Below are 20,907 nucleotides of genomic sequence, written 5' to 3' on the forward strand. Positions count from 1 at the left end.
AGAAGTTTTCATGTTTAATGAGATATATTGGCTTTGACCCCCCCCCCCCCCCCAATATTAAACTGTCTTGTATGCCCTTGGTTATTATGCATAAATTTAATTTCAGTCACCCATGAAATAAAGGCTTGGTTTTAATTGACCACTCTGCATCTGTGCTGACATATAAACGTGCAGTTTATCGGTACATTGGCACATATGGATTCCCCCCCAATAAGTCTAATTTAATTCTGAAAGCCTGGGGTGCACTTCCTTGTTTGATAAAACTTGGACTTTCATCATCTCTGTCCTGTAACTAATAATTCTTGCGTTCTTATGAAAGGATTATACAAATCCAACATGGGCTAAACGAATGGGCAGATCCTGCTAGTCTGATGAAGAGATCTCGTCTCTATTGCCGTCTTCACGCCCTCATTGACATTCCCCCCTCGTCCGTGATGCTGAAACGGCCTCCAGTCGGCGGCGAAAAGGGGCGCAGTGCTCCTGCGTGCGAGCGTAAGTACCGATTCAGCGGGACAGCGCCGCAAAGGAACAGAGAGACAGATCCGCAGCAGCGTCCCTTCCGCTGGAGCCGGAGCTGCGCTCATTCAGCCTCAGTCACCCAGCAGCAAGACGCCACTGCTCCATACACGTTCATTATGAATAGGATGTAAAAAATTATATAAAAAATAAAAAAACAAACGACGATTGCTGATACCCAGGGAATATTCGGTGGATGTGGTCACAGTCTCCTCACTGGAAATGCGGAAGAGTATGCATTTTTCTGCTTGCCTAATTGTTGTGTTATGGGGACTGGCGTTTGGTGGCTCTCCCAGCGTACAGATCGGTAGGTATAAATAGGTTTTTTTTCACTGCACGTTACTAACCTATGTGTAAACGAATCTCCATTGCGATATCTTTTCAGAAAATCCTTGATAAGATCAAAACTTGAAAAAAAAAAAATTAAACGTACAGGTGATTATTTTAACATGGTTTTCGATACTACGGATTTTAATTATTGACTGTGTAGTATATTGACACTATGCATAGCAGGTTTGGCCATATGGATGTGATGTCTGATCCGTCTGTCTTCCGCAGGGGGGCTGTTTCCGAGGGGCGCCGACCAGGAGTATAGTGCATTTCGAATAGGAATGGTTCAGTTCGCCACAATCGAGTTTAGGCTGACGCCCCATATCGACAATCTGGAAGTGGCTAACAGCTTTGCTGTCACCAATTGCTGTGAGTAACATGAATTGGATCTTCAAATGAACGCGTTGCCCGTTTGTTGCAGGGTCTCTCTACCATACAGTCAGGTAGCCTATTCATTTCCAGCCACGGACATCCGTCTCCATTTAAGTTACAGTTTTACAGTATCATTTTGTATCTGACCCCGGTGATTTGACAGAGTTGCATCTGATCGTATGTAATATTTATCTTTGTTGTTGTCGCTGTTTATCTCCCAATTTTGCAATCCATGCAACATCCATGGCACGTTTTAATCAAGTTCCAGCAATAACTACGCAAAACAGCCGTCGGCTGATCATATGACACGAGCGCCTCATGCACTGACGATGCAGGGCTGCAATTTCAATGTTTTGCATCGCAGGGGGACAGCAGATCCTACTCGTAACGATGTAAGCTGTACAGGACCGATGATTGGCAGGTATATGAAAGATCATGGCGAAGTTGGTTTCCACAGTAACAGTTAGAGAGAGGGAGAGGCATGTTAAGAAGTCAAATAACAGGCCGGTTGGGGTCCATTTCACACGGCATTAAATATGATAAATCGTCCCATGTAGAATTGTAAAGGGCCTTTCATTTATTTATCAGAACTAGCCATTATGATCAGATACTGCCTCTTAAAATGCCTTGCTCGATCCCTTTTACCCCCCGCACGACTATACAGATGAAACAGGGAGGATTACTCCTTGATCTCGACGATGCCGTACATTTATGTCCTGTAACTAGATTGTTAGCATTGGCAGCTATAAAGGTCCATTAAAGAAAACTCAAAGTCACAATTTTAGGCGGGTTAAAGGTTTGAAATGCGCTGTAGAATCGGGCCCACCGACTGAAACACAGGGGTGTGATTGTCCTTCTTTCCACACCCACGGCGGTGTTTTCGTGGGAATTTTGTTGGCTGGTCGCAGTTCATAAAAATATTATATGGAGGCGTTTTCAAAATGCCCTTTCATCGATGTGAAATGCTGTACCTTACAGTTTCTCGCCATTTCATTCCAGCTAAAATGATCCATAATAGAATTAATAAATAATAGTTGATGCTGAATCGTCTATAGAAACACCCTATCAGGTATCCATTATGTCTTATATATATTTACGGATTAACGCACATGGAAAACACCCACTCCAGAGAATTCAATGGGGGTCTTGATAGAAACAAATTTCCTTGCTTGCAGGCCATTTGTGTTTAAAACCGCACCATGTCATTGTATCGTGGGGATGCTGATTCATGCCAGGAGTTCAGATCTGATCAGACACTTTATATCCGCGGTGTTAACATGAATAATTACGGTGCTCAGGGCCGCGTTTGAGGTGCTCATTATGCTCATCTGATTATTGCTACTATAGGCGCTGACATTTGACTTTTAGCTGTATGTGTAGCCCAGTAAAGGCTGTCCCGCCGCAGACCTAAATGTCGCTCCAAAACCCTTATAACCCACCGATAGGCTACCCTATAATAATAATAATAATAATAATAAAATCATTAGACCGATTAAGGCAAATGGATTACCATAACATTTCTACACTCCCCGGCCACGTTGTTGGCTATCCCTAAAACAATACCTAGTTTTCTTTATTTGTTATTTTGATTTTTCGCTATTGCTTGCCTAGTACGTTATTAATATCACTTCACTTAGCATAACTGGACTCCTTTACTTGACCGCAAAATCACTGATTTTGTCAATATATAGGTATTAATTACTACAACATATACTTTTAATATAGTCATATTAAAAATTTCCTGCTGTCTCACCAAATTTAAAGATCGTGATTTCACACCAACCTCAAGTAATTAAAACATGTTTCTTTCCCTCTAATCCTTGTTATTTTTAAAACATATGAGAGTCACGAATCTTCTTATTCATGTCTAATTCTCTAACAAAATATTCAATAAATACTTTGCAGTCTAGGAATGATAATCTTTATGTTTCTCTAAGCTAGTCTTTTACTTATATGCATTAAATCTGAACGCCAGACATGGTCTATGTGTAATGAATAAACAAACATTTACAGTACAATCATTTATATCCTGTATTTTGATCATGAATTAATATCGTTTTAAATAAGATTTATGTATTTGTTGATCCTTATTAAGTTAAAATAATGTGCAACTCTCTAAGGTGATTGCTGTCACTGAACTATACATTATGTAGGGAAAGTTTAACTTATGAATCTGTGTGTATTTTTTGCTAAATATTTGTATTACGTGTTTGTTATATAGACTTTATATAAACATCACTAGGTGGCACTGTAACTCAAAACATGTCAAAATTATGTTCAAAGATTAAATAAGTTCTCCGTGTTTTCTGACTCCTGTTTTATGAAAACATTTAAAGTATCTCCTTTGCAGTCTTTATGCGTACATATATGTTTTTCAGTGTAAACACAGGCCTATATAAACATCAACATGTTTGGTCATGCAGAAAGGACTGGCTGTTGAATTGTGTGCATTGAAGTAATAATTCTGAATTCAGACTTTTTGTTAGTCTGCGATAAACCATCCAGCTGATCTGATTAGGGAAGGAAACGGCAACTAGCTTTGATAATAATTGCAACTTGGCTTTTTTAATGCATGCAAGGGCTGGTCTGTCTGAAGGCTAGATGCCCTCATTCCAGCTTTGCTGAAGGAAGCATCCATTCAGAAAGACACATCTTTGAAACTTACGATTGAGTCTTCCCCGACGTCACCCCCGCCGAAGGGGCCAGTGGACCGTTTTCCGGTGAATTCTCGACAAATTAACCGAACGTTTGCCTTCAGCTAACGAGGGGGATCTCGGCAAGTCCAGAATGTAGGTGACGGCCAAGTGCTATTCCTGGGGCGATTCCCGACACCCCAACTGCCCAGGACAGGCCTTGAATAGATTCACGGGACAAGAAGACTGTCACTCAAAAAGTAGGCGGGCCAGCACCTTCATCTGCAAATTTTCAAAGGCTCGGGAGTCACGTGAAATCCCCTCCGCTAAATGTTACACAGAACAACCAGCGATCTCTATCCAGCTGCTCCTTAATGTGAATAAATATAGTATATGTTATTTGTGTGATTAGCTAAATATAGCCATTTCCCCCATAATGACCAGTAATCTCTGTTTAGCTGTTTCTTAACAAGAATGCATTTAGTAGATGTTATGTGTCAGCTAAATATAACCTTTGTTCCCTATAATAATTAATAATCCATAATTTAATCAGAAAATAAGAAAATGTTACAAATAATAGGTTCCCAATGGGCTAAACGGAATGCAGATGATACAACGTTACTCTCAGATCTGTTGGACGTTACCTAAAATTAATATATTTTGAATGGAGTTCATTCGAGGATAGTTAAGACCAGGATATGCATGCAGGGAAATATCATCATATTCTACTTATTGTGTTACTGAAATCACATACATAATCTTTTGAATGTTTTATTCAGTGGACAGGTTTCAGGTCTGGTCATTCAAGGAACTGTTTACCTTAGACTGAAATTCAGCCTGAGCTGTAAATCTAGATGCAATAAAGAATGAAGGAAAAATCACGTTCTTGTGAACAGAATGCTATTGTACAAAAGGACCTTGCATGTACCTGCATGAAAATATGATTTTGTTTGATGCTGTATGTAGAGGTCAGAATCAATATTAGTGGCAACACAGGTTCATGGCAGACGCTGTAGTATGTCTGTGACATCTCGTGAATGAAAAGCTCTTGTCAGTCCAAAAATCACTTCGGTAGGTGTCAGGGATGTTGACGAAGCGGCTCAGTTGTGTCTTATCAGCTGTTCCATAACTGGAAAACATGAAAAAATAGTTGGCACCACAACGATTAAGAAATAACATGTCTCTCTGCTCAGAAAAATTATGGCTATATTCCAGTCGGAGTGTTGTGCTATCTTTTTCATGTCATTCCATTCAAGATCTGCTTTTTTCCCACAGATTTAAGAATAGCTTGCCTGGTGGTCTGGAGGCCATCAGGAACATTCAAGCTAGCAAGCAGTTCCTCCTACCTTCTCAAATGTAACGATATTGTAGCGTACTTATGTAGGACATTGTTGATCTGTCCATCTGTTACAGCAGACAGAGACTTATAGTAAGTTTGCTAGAGGGGATAAGCTTACTCAGTGTTTCAGATGGTTAATAGGCATAATGTAGCAGATGAACTTAAGGTTAAATTTGTGTGTGAATATCTTAAAAAACATACAAGGTTAATGAGGTGAAAAATAAATGTGCTTTATCATACATACACATAGTACATTTACATCACATTTATTTATGTAGATGTACAGGCGAGCAAAGCTTGGGGTCAGAGTACAGGCTCCCCGGAGCAGCTGGGTTTAAAGGCCTTGCTCCAGGGGCCAGCGGTAATATGATTACTCAGCAGGCCAGGGGATTTGATCACATGACCTTCAGGGTACGGGCAGAGTTCGCTGACCTAAATGCACGTCTTTGGACTGTGGGAGTTAACCAAAAGTTCCTGGATAAAACCGACACGACATAAGAACATTCAAACTCCTCCCACATGAGGGTTCCAGGCAATAGTGCTACGCAAAGACCCCCCCAAACCTCCCTGCTGACTTTAATCATTTTAAATAGTCTGTTTTGCTAATGCTGTATTTAATATTTTGGCATTTTGTTGTGAAATCCTTTACTCCTATACATGAACTCTAGACAAACTCTAGTGGTCCATTCATCCATTTTTAATAAGCGGCCAACCAATCAGGATTGCTGCGCTGAAGAATCTGAAGCACTGATTGGAAAACGCCCTAAAAGGGGTACTGGTATGGCCAAATATAAAAAGAATCAACAGTATCATCTTAGTATAAAAGCCATCTGCAGTCTGACAGTATCGATTATTTTGTACGTCAGTAGTTGGTAGGACTAAAATTAATCAATCACGTTTGCAGAAGCATTAAAGAATTTTCTGGAGAGCTGTCCATAGTGCTGTGACACTAAATGGTCTCTTTGAATAGCACAAATGCTGGTTAAATGACAAATCAATGATCCAGGCAAAATCTCAGATGGGGCGGCCATTTCTCATGCCTGATTGAAATGGTACGGTAACATTTTGACTGATTAAAATGTATGGCAGAATAAGCGATGCCCACATTTAGTGGTTCACCGATGTGGAAATTTTGGCTGATACCGATGACCATTATATTTCTGTCTAATATTACAGATGCCAATAACTGGTTAACCTCGGAGCTTCAGAATCCTGTAGTGAAACTAATGTTGGTGACATTGCTCCATAAAGTCTCCTGAATGTCTGCAGCAACCACATCATATAATACTTGCAGGGAGAAATCAACAAGACTGCGCCAACATTGCCAAATACCGATTTGTTAACCGAAATATCGTATATCTATACCCACACTCTTTATATTTGAGATCGACAACCGAGATGACAAAGTAAAATCCTCTAATGCAGCAGGTCAACGACTCTCAATCCGATTCTCAACAAGTTCTGAAAGGGTAGTGAGGCAGAGTTGGAAATGTAAGCATTTGAAAACCAGCAAGCTCCTATGCTGATCTATGATCAGATTTCCCAAGCCCAGCTCTAGAATTAACCAGTATAAACAGGTCTTGGGTCTGCAACTGCTTGGTGCAAAACTAGCGAACACTCAACCAATCCAAGAAACCACACCACAGATGCTTAATTTAGAATTCACTGGCACATCCAATCAGATTTGTGCGATAGGCATCGATTGGCATAAATTACACAGTGCACTGTGTGCTTCATCATAGCGCTAAATTCCCACCAACAACATTAGCTAGCATAAATATGGACAAATTCTTGAAATCTACCAGACCAAGCAGCACCGGCTTCTGCTGAACGTTCTTCTGAACAAGAGACAATATAAAAGGATGTATGACCCAGATTTTCTCAAGTTTAGCTTTACCTACAACCGTTAAACATGGTGAACACAAGCCATTGTTTGTTCTGTGCGATGAACTGCTTGTCACAGAGGCATTTAGAAGTTGATTTTCCAGTATTATTATTGCAATATATTAACCCATTTTCCCACTTAAACTGTTAGAATGGCTTATTTCATATGAGTAACATTTGTTTTCAATTGTCAAATTGTAGCAAGCGTGATGTTAATTTTGACCTGTACTTGATATAGGGCCGTGACAGAGCTGGCATGGTAAAATTTTGGCTGCGTTGCAAAAAGGTTGAGAAGCACTACTGGAGGTGTTTGTGTGGGACCGTGGGGCTGCGCATGCCTCCCTACAGCCCATGCCAGAGTAGGGGCAGAAAGCTCGCAAAAGGCCCGCGGACCTGGCGGGTGAAAAACAGCGTGAACTTCCCTATGAGGCGAAACCTGGATGCAAACTAGTAAATGTGGTCTCAAGTGTTCAAGCAAGCGTCCACTTTCATTGCAGTTCCTATAAACATCATACATTGATCCATCAGCACTTCTTCAGTTGAATCCCGTGGCCGTCCTGGACCCTATCCCAGGAAGTGTAGAGCTCAAAGCACGTGACACCCTGGGTGGCAGGACAGTCCGCAGCAGGACGCTCACACACACAATACAAGCATGGGCGATTTAGAGACACCAACTCACCAAAGTGCATATTTTTAGACTGTAGGAGGGAGAAATTGAAATGACTGAGACGTATTAATATTGTATGTTGTATAATATATCTGTGTATGTTCTGGCTACGTTTTCTGTATATATCAGTTATGGTTTGCTTTTTGAAAGGTGTTTTATAGGCTGATTTGACAACATTGACATTGACCAAGTAAATGATGAAATCACATAAACATGATAATGGCTGGTCTGTGAGTGACGTACTCGGGATTCGGTGCTGGAGAAGTGAGTGTTCCTCCGCTAAATGTGACAAAAACTATTGCAAAGATGGGTGCTTCCTTTCCAGTGTCATACCACTTGCAGTTCAGACTAGGTAATCCACCTGAAGTTAAGTAGGTTTGGGCCTGACCAGCACTTGGATGGGAGACCAACTAGGGAAGCTGGGATCCTGCTGGAGGAGGTGTTGATGTGGCCAGCAGGGGGAGCCCATCCTGTGGTCAGTGTGGATCCCAAAGCCCCAGTGCAGTGACAGGGACAGTGTGCTGTAATAAAATTGGTGCCGTCCTTCGGATGAGACATAAAACTGAGGTCCTGATTCTCTGAGGTCATAAAAAATCCCTGGGCTTCTTTTGAAAGAGTAGGGGTGGTACCCAGATATTCTGGCTAAAATTGTCCACTGTGGCCCTATCAGATCTGGATTCCTAATCACCCCCCTTTATCTAACTGGTGAATTCTCTCCCGCCCCTTCACCACTTCAGCTGCTGTGTGGTGAGCATATTGGTGCAGAATGGCTGCCGTTGCATCATCCAGGTAGATGCTGCACAGTGCTGGTGGTTGGAGTGGCTTGAAAAGCACTATATAAATGTAGCTTTCATTCATCCATTTATTCAGTGTTGTAATGAAGACAAGGTTAGTTAAACTTGAAGAGGATTTGTTTAAAAAAAAATGCATTTAACTAAGCGTGCATGTAGTAAGACAAAAACACAAGCTTTACTGGGTCACAACTTATACAGAAATCAATGATGGAGTGACCTAAGAGGATTATGGGTAATGACATATTAGAAATGTATCAGTGGTGTGTTGTATAGGAAGAAAGCAGCACTATTTTGTATATGTATATAGAGAGAGAGTATGTTGTTTCATGTCAAGCCTGTTGGAAATGGTGGAGGGGTGGCTCTGAGGCTAGGGATCTGTGCCAGCAATCGGAAGGTTGTTGGCTCAAACCCTGAGAATGCCAGCAGTGATCCTACTCTGTTGGGCCCATGAGTGAGGCCCTTAACCTGCAATTGCTCCATCATGGGTATGATGTCACTCTACATCCAGCCCTGTAAGCAGGTCCTCCAACTTCCAGGGAAATCTGGGGGTTGGTGGTAGGATTGGCACTCCAGCCACGGGGGGGGGGGGGGACTCACACTGCACTCATTCTCATTCCTGAGGTGGTTCGTTATGTGGTGGGTGTGGCAATGCAGTGTAATTAGCATGTGCCCCTTACCTCTGGAAATCACAAAAAAAAAACATAATTTTGCAGAATAAATATTCCCTGCTTGAGCTGACATATCAGGACAGCTAAATATCTACATTTGATATTACTCCAGTAGGAACATTAGGTGATGCTGTACCTTTTGGGCATGGTGTGGGGGTCTGGACACCAGTGCTTAAGTACGTAGCGTCTTTCAAAATTTCTCGTAACAACGTTTATCCTCGTCTGTTTTTTAATGTGCATCTGCTTGCTTGATTGATGAGAATAAGCAAAATCAAGATTAAAATAACAAGGCAACAGGTCTGCTTCTGCAGAAACCTCACAGAAGGTATACACAATCCCACTGGTGTAGAAAAGCTGGAGAAGGCCAATGAAGGAAGCTTCAGAGGTGTCAAGCATTATGTCATCGTATAGTATAGATATAGGTATTATACTAGACTTGGGCAGTATCTAATTGTTCATACCACCATACCATCCAGACATCATACCACAGTATTCGGTATTTTGACAGTATTTTTGAAAGCTATCCCACCAATAAATTTTGCCAAAATATCGCGGTATACCCAAAATACCGTATTACCATAATACCACCTTAGCCTATATTAAACCATGTTGGGCTTCCAAACTAGCATTTACACTAGGAAGGTAAGTAGCTATGGAAGAGTAACAATGTGAATTACTCTGTACGCTCTCAAAAAGGCTCTACATTTAAATGGACAATCACATCATAATGAAAACGGAAATGTTACCTTTTATATTTCAATGGAAAGATTCTTTAAGAAAAAGCGAAAACGGCAGGCAGCCGTCGTATAATTTTGGAGGGCAGGGGACGTCAGTATTACGACCAATGTGATGCCATATCAGTTTCAGTACTGTGGTTGATGCTTGAATGGCAGGGGGAAGCTTTCATTTTATTGGTCAGTGTCAGAAAGACAAGGATTCCAAGCCTATTGTTTAGTCCCAGGGGAAATTAATCTATAGTTAGCAGGTTTAAATATATTCATCAGTCAATAAACCTGACTGCACTGAAATAGCCACAGTGTAGATTCATGGACAGTACCCAAAATTGCAGATTTTGCCTGAACAGGTTTGAATGTTATTGTCATAACCGTCCAACGTTTTTTTCATTGATCATGTAAATATACTGGCCTTTCTGTTTAATGCGAAACACTATGTATATATAACAACACAGTGACTTAACATTATTGTGCATGAAAACAAGTCCATTGGTTCACTATGACAGTTAGTTTCTAAACAATTAGTACTGCACCGATTCATTTGAATAATCTCACCTCAAAAGATTTTGCTTTTGATTTTGGGAGTTTTAATGCAGTAATTATAGTATTATGAATATTTAAAAGGTATTACACAATATATTAAGTTGCACGTCCCAAATGCAGCTGTTATTAATGGCTAAAAGTAATGCAAATGTGTTTTCTTTTTTTTGCAGTCTGTTCACAATACTCAAGAGGTGTTTATGCCATTTTCGGATTTTACGACAAGAAGTCGGTCAACACGATAACGTCGTTTTGCGAAACGCTGCACGTCTCCTTCATAACGCCAAGCTTCCCTGTGGATGGATTGCAGCAGTTTATTTTACAAATGCGACCAGACATCAAAGGACCTCTTCTCAGTTTGATAGAGTACTATAAATGGGAAAAGTTTGCCTATCTGTACGACAGTGACAGAGGTAAGTCACTAATTAATTACTTATTCATTACTTGCCCCGCCCCCATTCCCCATTGGCCCTCCCCTTGTCCATATATGGCGGAATAAGACACTATAGAACACATAGTTTGTGTAATTTAATGAACAGACTATTAACAAATCTGCTGTGTGTTTTTCCTAATTCATTTGTGATATATCATACTCAGAAGGATTTAACCTACTTCCAAAAACATGGTTTTAGCTTTCTTATAAACATAATGCAGTCTTCCAGTGAATGCTTATGTTCTTGACAAGCAGAAAAACCCTGAATGTTATATGTAGCATACTATGAATATATTGATGGTTATTGATTTCATCAAACATCTTCTGCTGTTTATGTGTGTTATAACCCTGCCTGATAAAGAAGCAGAACTGCCAAACCTGTTCACTGAAAACATCATTATTGCACACAAATATCCAGCATGAAAAACGACCAGCGTAACTATAACTTCAGACTACGGGCATAGAGACTTACAGTGGATCAATAATGGCGTTCTAAATTTCAATATTTGGATAAACGTCTGTCACAAAGAAATATAGTTTAGTTACTGTTTGCTGAGAAGTTGTTTAGTCAACTGGAAATTGTGTACAATACTCCAGTCGATGCTACATTTTGTCGTTAGATAAATAACCATTGCTTATTTGGTAGTGTTACTTTACACATGCAACATTTACAAAAACAATAATATGCATGAAGACTTTGTTCTGATCAATTTTGCAACTTTGTATTTTTAGACATATGATATGAGCATATGGTCAGGAATGCTGTACTCTCGTCATTATTAGCATTAAGTTATGCTTATGTTTGCTCCTTTGCTTAGTTGCTTTTAATATTTTTTGCTGATTTCGCCTTTCCTGCTTTAGCAGGAACACGGCCTGGTTGTGATATTGCCTGGGAAGAAATTGAATTTAATGTTGCGTGAACAGCCCTGCTCGTTTGTATTAAAACACATATTTACTCAGCCAAAACAAGCAATGACCGTTTAACATTTATTTTTCGGTTCATTTTAGTCGTAACTTTTTTTCTTCCGACGCAGTCAAAATGCCCGCGAAGCTGATGATAGTTCCGTAACTGTTATCAAAACAACTCATGCATAAAATAGCTAAATAATCTGTCATATACTTCTGTACTACAGTAACGTTTCCAGTATTGTGATTTGTAATTCTTTTCAAAGACCTAATATTAGATTAAAAAAATATGAAAGTCATTTGCGTATATCGCATATATTATTGAAATGGAGATAAACAACATGAAATGAAAATATTCTTTGTCTGATTTACTCTGGATATGTGATTGTAAGAAGTGAAGATGAAGCAGATGTTCCAGGCTGAGGGGTGAATGTCCATTAGTTGATAATTGTTAATTACTTTTTGGTGATTTATGATGCCTGAATGGAACAGAACGGGCTCTTACGATTTCTTGCGAGGACAGAGAGGTTTGCATCCATTTAACCCCTTTGTCACACAGCTGTTTGGGGGGGAGATGTTTGTCTCAGAGGGTTAGGCCTATGTGCCTGTCATCAGAAGGTTGCTGGTTTGAATACCACCCCCCAGCAGGATTATCATATCTCTTAAAATGCTCTGGGGCATTGTATAAATGACATGACCCTGCACTCAGACCCTAAGACTCAATCTCAACAGTGCATGTGCATGCAAGATAGGATATAAAAAAAGAAGCATTCAAATGTAGTTGTGCAAATGACATATTTCATTGTTGTGCTTATGAAGGAACTCTCACCACTAGGAGTACACATCCATCCATTCATTTTCTGTAACCACTTGCCCTATTCAGGGTCGCTGGGGGTCTGGAACCTATCCCGGAGGCTACGGGCACAAGGCAGGGAACAACCCAGGTTGGGGCGCCAGCCCATCGCAGGACATAGGGATTGCACATTTTTCCAAAATTCAGAACAGACACACTCTTGCCCATTGAGAGGCTATGCTGTCCTGAGAGGAAAGTCCTGGCAGATGCAAAGAGCAGAAGCTGATAGCATTGCCCCGGCTTGGCCATCGCTTAATTGCTATTTCACTGTGCTGTGGCAAATTATCAAGTACTGTCTCATTCGATGCTGCTGACGAGTAGCCGCAGTCCGGCCCCGAAGCGGCAGTGTGCGGTGAGTGGGCGGTTTGCGGCCCACTGGGTAAGGAATCTGTGCCCATATCCGGACGGTCCTGTCCTCAGGTCCAGTAGCTGGCAGAGTCATCGTATCACCATTGGGCTCTTAACCCCAATTGCCTCTGAAACCCTGGTTGACCCTACGCTCTGATCCTCGCTTGTATGTCGCTTTGGGTAAAAGCATCTGCCGTGTAAATAACTGTAAGGAAGCTGCTCTGCTACACTGGAGCATCAGATCTGTACTGTAGCTCAGTGACTATCAATTCATTACGAGGATCTTCTGTTGGGTTGATGCTGGACATTCTGTGCTGGCAGCTGCAACATGCTGATGCTTGTATCCATTTGGCTGCATATCGTCACGAATCGGAACCAGGCCCCATTTTATGCATGATATTGACCCGACTTTGTGTTGCACCATTTCTAAAACAATGCAAGGTTCTTGTACCATGAAGACTATTACCGGAGTTTCTTTATGTTTTTATTCCTTTGACAAATTGATCAAAATGTATGAGTTTAACATACAAGTAGTCTTCTGTCACCATCCTTTGTGAAATCTGTAGTTTTAATGCTTTGTCATAGAATCTTTACATCGTCCTTTCCTATATTCGATTCTGCCTGTTAAAAGGTGCACAGCATTCCATTAGATGCTTAGTTATAAATTAGGATTTGGTGTGAGGTATGAGGCTGGTTGAAGATTGGCTGATGGACACAGTGACCATAAATATCAGAGAGGAGATTTTGAATAATGTTCTACTCAGCATGATTAGGAAAACACTGACATTGAACTGTTATTCAGAATATCAATATTATATGTATCGTTGCCAAGTTTTGATCCCTTATTCTGTGGCACAGTGCATTTCTGGTATGACTAACACGGGATTTATGATGGGTTTTTTTTCTAAGGACCTGGCTCACCTGAGAGGTTTAGCGTCATGTGGTATCATACTGTCTGTAAACGCGAGCTTCCAAGCCCTAGAAATGAGGCCAGCCGTGCCGTACATGATTCAATGAGACAGAATGTGGCCCTTGGACACGATCCCGCTCAGCGGGGTATCGGCAGCTCATGACGGCATGGCAGCTCGGTCGCTTCCGCGTCGACGAGGGCAGCTTCGTCGGACCTGTTCGGCTTTCTTCGCCGAAGCTCCGAATCTCACTACGACTAAAACCGTGTTTTAAAACCGTCTTTGCTTAAGCTTTAATGTCGCGTCTGGGTACCATTTAATTTTTTAATGACTTTTTTTTTAATCCTGTGAGGATCGGCTTTAATAAATAGCTCAATCTCGCCGCGTGGAGCCGCCACGCTTTGTTGCGTCTCTCGCCGCTCATTGGCTGACTGCGGCAGAATGTTGAGTAATTGTGGGAAGTGTATGAATGGATTATCCGGGTCGGGGGAATGCGGGGGGAAATAGCAAAATAAATTAGATTCATTATCACACTGGTGAATGAGGCACAGGTACCGTGAAAATTACTTCAGTCTCCTGTCTAAGGGGTGATTAAATTAGGTTTTTGGAGGTGGAGGATGCCCCTTTGGGAGTGATTCAGTCTAACTGCTACATTGCTGTAGATCCTTAGATTTGTGGGGAGCATTAAACGCCTTTACCTCTAGAAATATGTGCTTCACATAACTATATTGTCTATTTGATTGGTAGCTTTTGGTGTTTCTACAGGTTCCTCATATACAGTTTGGTATTTCTGTTTATCTGTCTGTCTGTCTTTCTGAACAGTCATGAATAAAATAGCTGTATTCTTGTCATTTAAACTACCAGATCTTCCAAAAATCCTCTTCCTTTAATGTTTTACTATGAATGTGAATGTACAACCGATTCAGATGCATTTGGCATGATCATCCTGGGTAAGATATCTAGAGACAACATGTACAAAAGCAATAAACAGGACAGTCGAACAGATGCATTTTCATAGATCTGCTTATTCTATTTATTTATTTGTTTACTGGAACATATTGAACTCGCAATGCACGATTGACGGCCCAATGCACGATGGCAGCTACGCAACACAGAGCGTGTCATTTGTGGCCATGCAGGGCTCTCCACGCTCCAGGTGGTTCTGGACACCGCCGCTGAGAGGAAGTGGCAGGTGACTGCCATCAATGTGGGCAACCTCAAGGACGAGAGGAAGGACGAGGCCTACCGCTCGCTCTTCCAGGACCTCGAGATTAAGAAGGAAAGGCGGGTCATTCTGGACTGTGAACAAGACAAGGTCAAAGACATCATGGACCAGGTGTGGAATTAGTTTGACTCTGCTTTCGCTGTGTGTTTAATTGAAATGCAAGACTTCTCGTAAAGGAATGATTTTATTTAGTTTGTTTTTTGTTTATATGCTTTTATTTAGTTAGTTTTTTGTTTATATGCTTTTATTTAGTTTGTTTTTTGTTTATATGCTTTTATTTTGTTTTTTTTTTGTTTATTATGGTATTTAAAAATGTCTTTAAAAAGCTATAGAAGGTTTAGTCACACTGTGATAGGTTACTGTGTGCATAAACACATTGATGTAATATTCTTGTAATAATTCAGCAAAAACGGCTTTGGACACATCTAAAAGTCAGCCGAAAAATAAAATAAAATTGCTTTCCACTTTGCAGTAACAGTATTTAAGGTTATTTATGGACTGTAACGTCTTTATCTGTAGTTTCTCCGGGTTGCCAGTGGTTTTTCTACTGTGCACGAAATATACAATAGCTGAAGCTCTGGGAAGCCACAATTACATCTGCAGTAATACCCTCTCGTAGATTTTGTAGAAGCACGCGCATATCATCCCACTAAATTCTTCAGTATGGTGCCAATGATTGCTAGCTCCAAACAGAAAATTGGATCCTTCCAGATGTACTTGGCTACTGCTGAAATATAGCATTTTTTTTTTAGCTAACTTTGATCTCTATGCTTGCCTTTTTAGGTTATCACGATTGGACGACACGTTAAGGGATATCATTACATCATCGCAAACTTGGTAGTCCATTTCTTCGCTGGATATTTTCAGAAGCAGATACTTCGAATCTAAAGTTCAAGGAATCGTTAATGAAATCGTTAAACATTACGAAACAAAAATACCAGCCGTTACATAAGTGTTTAATGCACATTTTCGCTTAACTTTTGTTTTCTTCCTCAGGGCTTCATAGATGGAGATTTATCAAAAATTCAGTATGGGGGCGCAAACGTATCCGGATTTCAGCTTGTGGATTTTGATAATCCCGTGGTGGCCAAATTTGATCAGAGATGGGAGGCTTTAGAAGAGAAAGAGTATCCTGGGTCTGACAGCAGAATTCGGGTGAGACATTTTGGATCTGTTCTGGCAACAGTTACGTAATTAAGACTTGAGTTTGTGACTTTGGGTCTTACGCGGTCCCTGTCCTCTACTCCCCATCTCCCACCCACTCACCGGCACAGTACACATCTGCGTTGACCTACGACTCCGTGCAGGTGATGACTGAGGCGTTCCGTCACCTGCACAAGCAGAAGATCGACATCACCAGGAGGGGCAATAATGGCGACTGCCTGGCCAATCCCGCCGTTCCCTGGGTACAGGGCGTGGAAATAGAACGGGCACTCAAACAGGTGATGTGGGCCCATTTCCTGTGCTTTAGTTGGCCCTATTAATGTGCTGTCTGGTAAGGTAATGAGCGCGATCCGCTTAGGGAGCCCTCTGATGAGGAGAAGGCTTTTTAAGCTTCTCTGGATAAACACATAGGCCCGCTGCGCGACTCGCTTTACCGCTTCATGCCCTCGCTCCCTGGGAAGGGAAAACAAGGGCCGCTCGTGGAGGGGGGGCATATGTGCCGCTTGACAGGAAGCACTATTACCAAATTATCCCTGCCAAACAGGTCCGTGTGGAGGGCCTAACCGGGAACATCCAGTTTGACGTAAACGGCAGAAGGATCAACTACACAGTTGGTATCATGGAGTTGAAGAACAATGGTCCCGTGAAGGTAAAATCTTATTTTGGCCCTGGATGATAATGAGTCTGACAAACCTGTAGTTGTTATTACTGTATCCAACTGCTTTTTATTACTTTATTTTTACCCTGTTCTCCAGAGCGCAAATTAGCTGATCCATTCGATTAATATTCACTATTGCCAATCCTAATGGTAAATAAATTTCGTTCATCCTTACGCTTCTCTGCAGGGCCAGATCAGCTTTTTTCAGGGGCCCTAGGCAGCCCCATGGCCAGAATATAAGGGGGGATTGGTTCCTCTGCGATAGATTTGGCCAATCGGGGGAAGGGGGCGGTCCTGTTTGGGAGATTTCGCCTAGATTGACTATACCTGGATCGGCCCTGCTTCTCTATTTGCAGTGTCTTATTGTACAGTGTTTGTTTATATGTGTATGTTTATAAATATGAATATTTTTTTTATTTTAGATTGGATATTGGAACGAAGTTGACAAAATGGTCGTGATAAAATCCGAAATGGGCGGAAACGACTCGTTGGGAATGGACAACAAGACTGTAGTCGTGACAACGATTTTGGTAATAGTTTGTTTCTCAGCTTTGTCTGGGTGGTTCTGGGGGGGGGGGGGGGGGGGGCTGTCCACACCTGTGGAACGTTACTCAGGCTGTATGAGAGAAATCATGAGATTCCAGAGCCAACAATTATGGCAAGGTTGCTTCTCCCCATATAGGAAAAAACGACACAGAAATGCAATATTTGTGGGATGTTTGTTTGTTTGTATTTTTTTAGGAAGCTCCATATGTGATGCTTAAGAAGAACTCTGAACTGTTCATCGACAATGACAGATATGAGGGCTACTGCGTGGACCTTGCTGCTGAGATAGCGAAACACTGCGGATTCAAGTACCAGCTGAGAATAGTGGCTGATGGGAAATACGGGGCCAGAGATGCAGAGACAAAGATCTGGAATGGGATGGTTGGAGAGTTAGTGTATGGGGTGAGGGCCAAACTCAGTATCAACATGATGTCACCACTGCGCCAGCTTATGATTAATTTGCATGATAAATTTGTTTAATTTTAATTATTTGCCTGTGATTAAGGAGACAAAGAAGGGATTAAAGGGAACTGTTCTCCGCTTGACAAAAACTTATTTTTAACGTTATTTAAATTCATATTTATAGCGGCTTTGAATGAATTGACTAAAATTTGTCAAGAAACGAAAAACGCACGTCTTGTGACCTTGGTGGTCCTATATTTCAGAGATCTGAACTTTCCTCTCCTTTTAATTGCAGAAAGCAGACATAGCGGTGGCTCCGTTAACGATCACCTTGGTACGAGAAGAAGTGATTGACTTTTCGAAGCCTTTCATGAGTCTGGGGATTTCCATCATGATTAAGAAGCCGCAGAAGTCCAAGCCGGGAGTGTTCTCCTTCTTAGACCCCTTGGCTTATGAGATCTGGATGTGCATCGTGTTCGCTTACATCGGGGTCAGCGTGGTCCTCTTTCTAGTCAGTCGCTTCAGCCCCTATGAGTGGCATACCGAGGAGTACGAAGATGGACAGATGCCAACCACCGAATCGACTAACGAGTTTGGGATATTTAATAGTCTCTGGTTTTCCCTTGGTGCCTTTATGCGGCAAGGATGTGATATTTCGCCAAGGTTTGTCTCTCGTGCTTCTCGACTTTGTGCATGTAAGGTTTGCAGCCGGATATTTATTTACCTCCTGCAAATCCTCCCTTGTATGGATACCATTCTCTGTTAAGGACTAGAGGTTTGGACCAAACCGTAACAAAGACTAGACATGGGACAAATTCTATTCTGTTGAGGTGCCCTTCTTAATTTTGACTCCAATTGAGTGTTCCTTCTGTGAGCATGAATACACCAAGTCCAGGCCGCTAGATGCATAAAATTGCTCTCAATTTGCTCCTTGGGAGGGTTATTGTGTTTTTATCGCATATTCCCAACGTGCGGCCTTGCAGCACTGTCTCTTAGACCTGCTGTTGGTTCCGTGATGAATGTCAACACCTACCTTCTTCCCTCAGTTGGCTTCATAACCTCCAGCTCCAGGGGTGCGAGCCAGACCTGGCACTGCTTGCGTTATCCTCCATGATGTTTGCTAGCACCACCATTTTGTTTAGAGCAACCAAAACCACAGAAAGAGCACCTTTGTTTTTCCATCTAACATATTAGAATATTGTGTTTCTGAGTTATACAAGCATTTACATTTGATCCCATACATTTCACCTTTCAACAACAAATGCAACTTGACGGTAACTTATGCCAAGGGTTTTATTTTACTTAACAACAGTTTTCAGCTTCCTGCTCTGTTTTTTTGCAGTATACTTCAGGCTAATTAATTTATTTTCTCATGTTAGCTGTGCTTTTCCAGATCTTATCTGCAAACCGTCGATTAACATTCCAATCTGAAGGGGGAAACGATCAGACGAGTAATGACTTGTTCCAGTTACATCATGGCCGCTTTATAAGTCCCAATTTACTGTCAATGTCTGTGCTGTTTTGTGCTTTATGTCATAGCTAAACTCAGTTATGACAGCATCACGTTCCGTGATATTTTTTATCTTGATAAGTTCTCTGTTCCACGCTTTCGTCCTGGTCTACATATAGATGTATATTTGTTATTATTGGCTATTTCATTTTTGGCATGTGTATATAATTTTTATAAATTTTTGTTCACTGTATAGTGAATATTTAGTAATATTGTTACTTCACCTTAAAGACATCTCTTAATTTGATTAGTTATATCTTTGCTTCAAAGTGTCTTTCGTTTTGCTTATATTCACAGTTTATGCTTGGAAGTAAATCCTGCAGGGTTATTGGTTTTGTGCCGTGGTAGGGACTGGAAATGCGCAGCTGGTCGTTGGTTTCAGTGAGACTTTCTCAAAATCCTGCCTGAACTGCTCCTCTTGCTAATTGTTCTGCTTGTCCGGATCCCTGCGAACCTACTAACCCTTTGACTTCTGCTTCATCCCTGTGAATTCATCCCACGTCTGTCAATAGATCCCTCTCTGGCCGCATTGTTGGCGGAGTGTGGTGGTTCTTTACCCTGATCATTATATCGTCCTACACGGCTAACTTAGCTGCCTTCCTGACCGTCGAGAGGATGGTGTCGCCCATTGAGAGTGCAGAGGACCTAGCTAAGCAAACAGAGATTGCTTATGGAACGCTAGACTCAGGCTCAACCAAAGAATTCTTTAGGGTAAGCGGCATTTCCTTACACTTCGATTGGTACCTGTAAATACAGGAACACATGATATAATCTTATACGATATATTGCTGTATTAATAGCTAATGACATTCAATACTTTGCATTTTTAACTATGGGAGAGTTTCCGTGTCACTGGCCATCAGATGTTACCCTAAAACACCTTTGCTTATTTACTGTCGTGTGCCGGATGCTTAATATTTAAGCTGTTCCCCTTTTGCCAGTCATTTCTACCGTTTAGCTATTTTCAGAGCAGACCCTTGCATCCAGTGTAGGCTATGATATGGAATTCATGTCATCCTTTCCGAAGCCGTTGGGCTGACAGGATAGAGCTTTACAATTCTAGCATTTAAAACTTCACAGTTTCACCTGCTGCACTAAAACGGCGTCTCCAGCAGAAATATTTGCGCGCACATTGTTTTGCGTGTCTAGGTTTATACTGACCTAATTTTGTCTGTTTGTTTAAAAGCTCTTTAAAGTTTGCGGTTTCCCTCTGCCCCTCACAATCTTGTACACTTTTCTATTGAATTCAGTGTTTGGTTTACATGTCCCAATGACTAAGTGCCCATTTGAAAATTTGAGAAAGTCAGAGGAAATTTTTATGGTGGGGGACATAAGATGGACCACAATTCATACAGACAAACCAACATTATCAATAGCTAATGATATGTTTTGAATTTGGAGTGACAGCGGAGGGGGCACTCTGGGGACCAATCAGCTTTCAGCTGGAGCCAGTGCCCATGTAGCTCCACCCCTGTAT

At 41.4% G+C, this 20,907-nt stretch overlaps 1 protein-coding gene across 8 annotated transcripts in view; it reads left to right on the plus strand.

Annotated features, from left to right (window-relative positions):
* The first annotated feature begins 409 nt into the window (after positions 1-409).
* LOC111837356 (glutamate receptor 2) overlaps positions 410-20,907 on the plus strand; it is a 27,728-nt gene continuing 7,230 nt past the window's right edge. For 6 of the 8 annotated variants that reach the window (XR_011985584.1, XM_023799369.2, XM_023799362.2 and 3 more), the window contains exons 1-12: positions 411-823; positions 1,075-1,215; positions 10,651-10,890; positions 15,065-15,261; positions 15,934-15,987; positions 16,147-16,305; positions 16,425-16,592; positions 16,859-16,963; positions 17,395-17,502; positions 17,714-17,920; positions 18,216-18,583; positions 19,943-20,141. Coding sequence is in view for 7 of the 8 variants with exons in the window: in XM_023799369.2 (XP_023655137.1) it covers positions 739-823; positions 1,075-1,215; positions 10,651-10,890; positions 15,065-15,261; positions 15,934-15,987; positions 16,147-16,305; positions 16,425-16,592; positions 16,859-16,963; positions 17,395-17,502; positions 17,714-17,920; positions 18,216-18,583; positions 19,943-20,141 (2,031 nt within the window). In the remaining variant the exon portion in view is untranslated. Of the gene's footprint in view, positions 824-1,074; positions 1,216-10,650; positions 10,891-15,064; positions 15,262-15,933; positions 15,988-16,146; positions 16,306-16,424; positions 16,593-16,858; positions 16,964-17,394; positions 17,503-17,713; positions 17,921-18,215; positions 18,584-19,942; positions 20,142-20,907 lie in introns of all 8 variants that reach the window. The other 2 variants (XM_023799363.2, XM_023799367.2) reach the window with 2 other exon arrangements.

This window comes from Paramormyrops kingsleyae, chromosome 25, assembly GCF_048594095.1.
Source record: "Paramormyrops kingsleyae isolate MSU_618 chromosome 25, PKINGS_0.4, whole genome shotgun sequence".
In the NCBI taxonomy this organism is placed as follows: domain Eukaryota; kingdom Metazoa; phylum Chordata; class Actinopteri; order Osteoglossiformes; family Mormyridae; genus Paramormyrops; species Paramormyrops kingsleyae.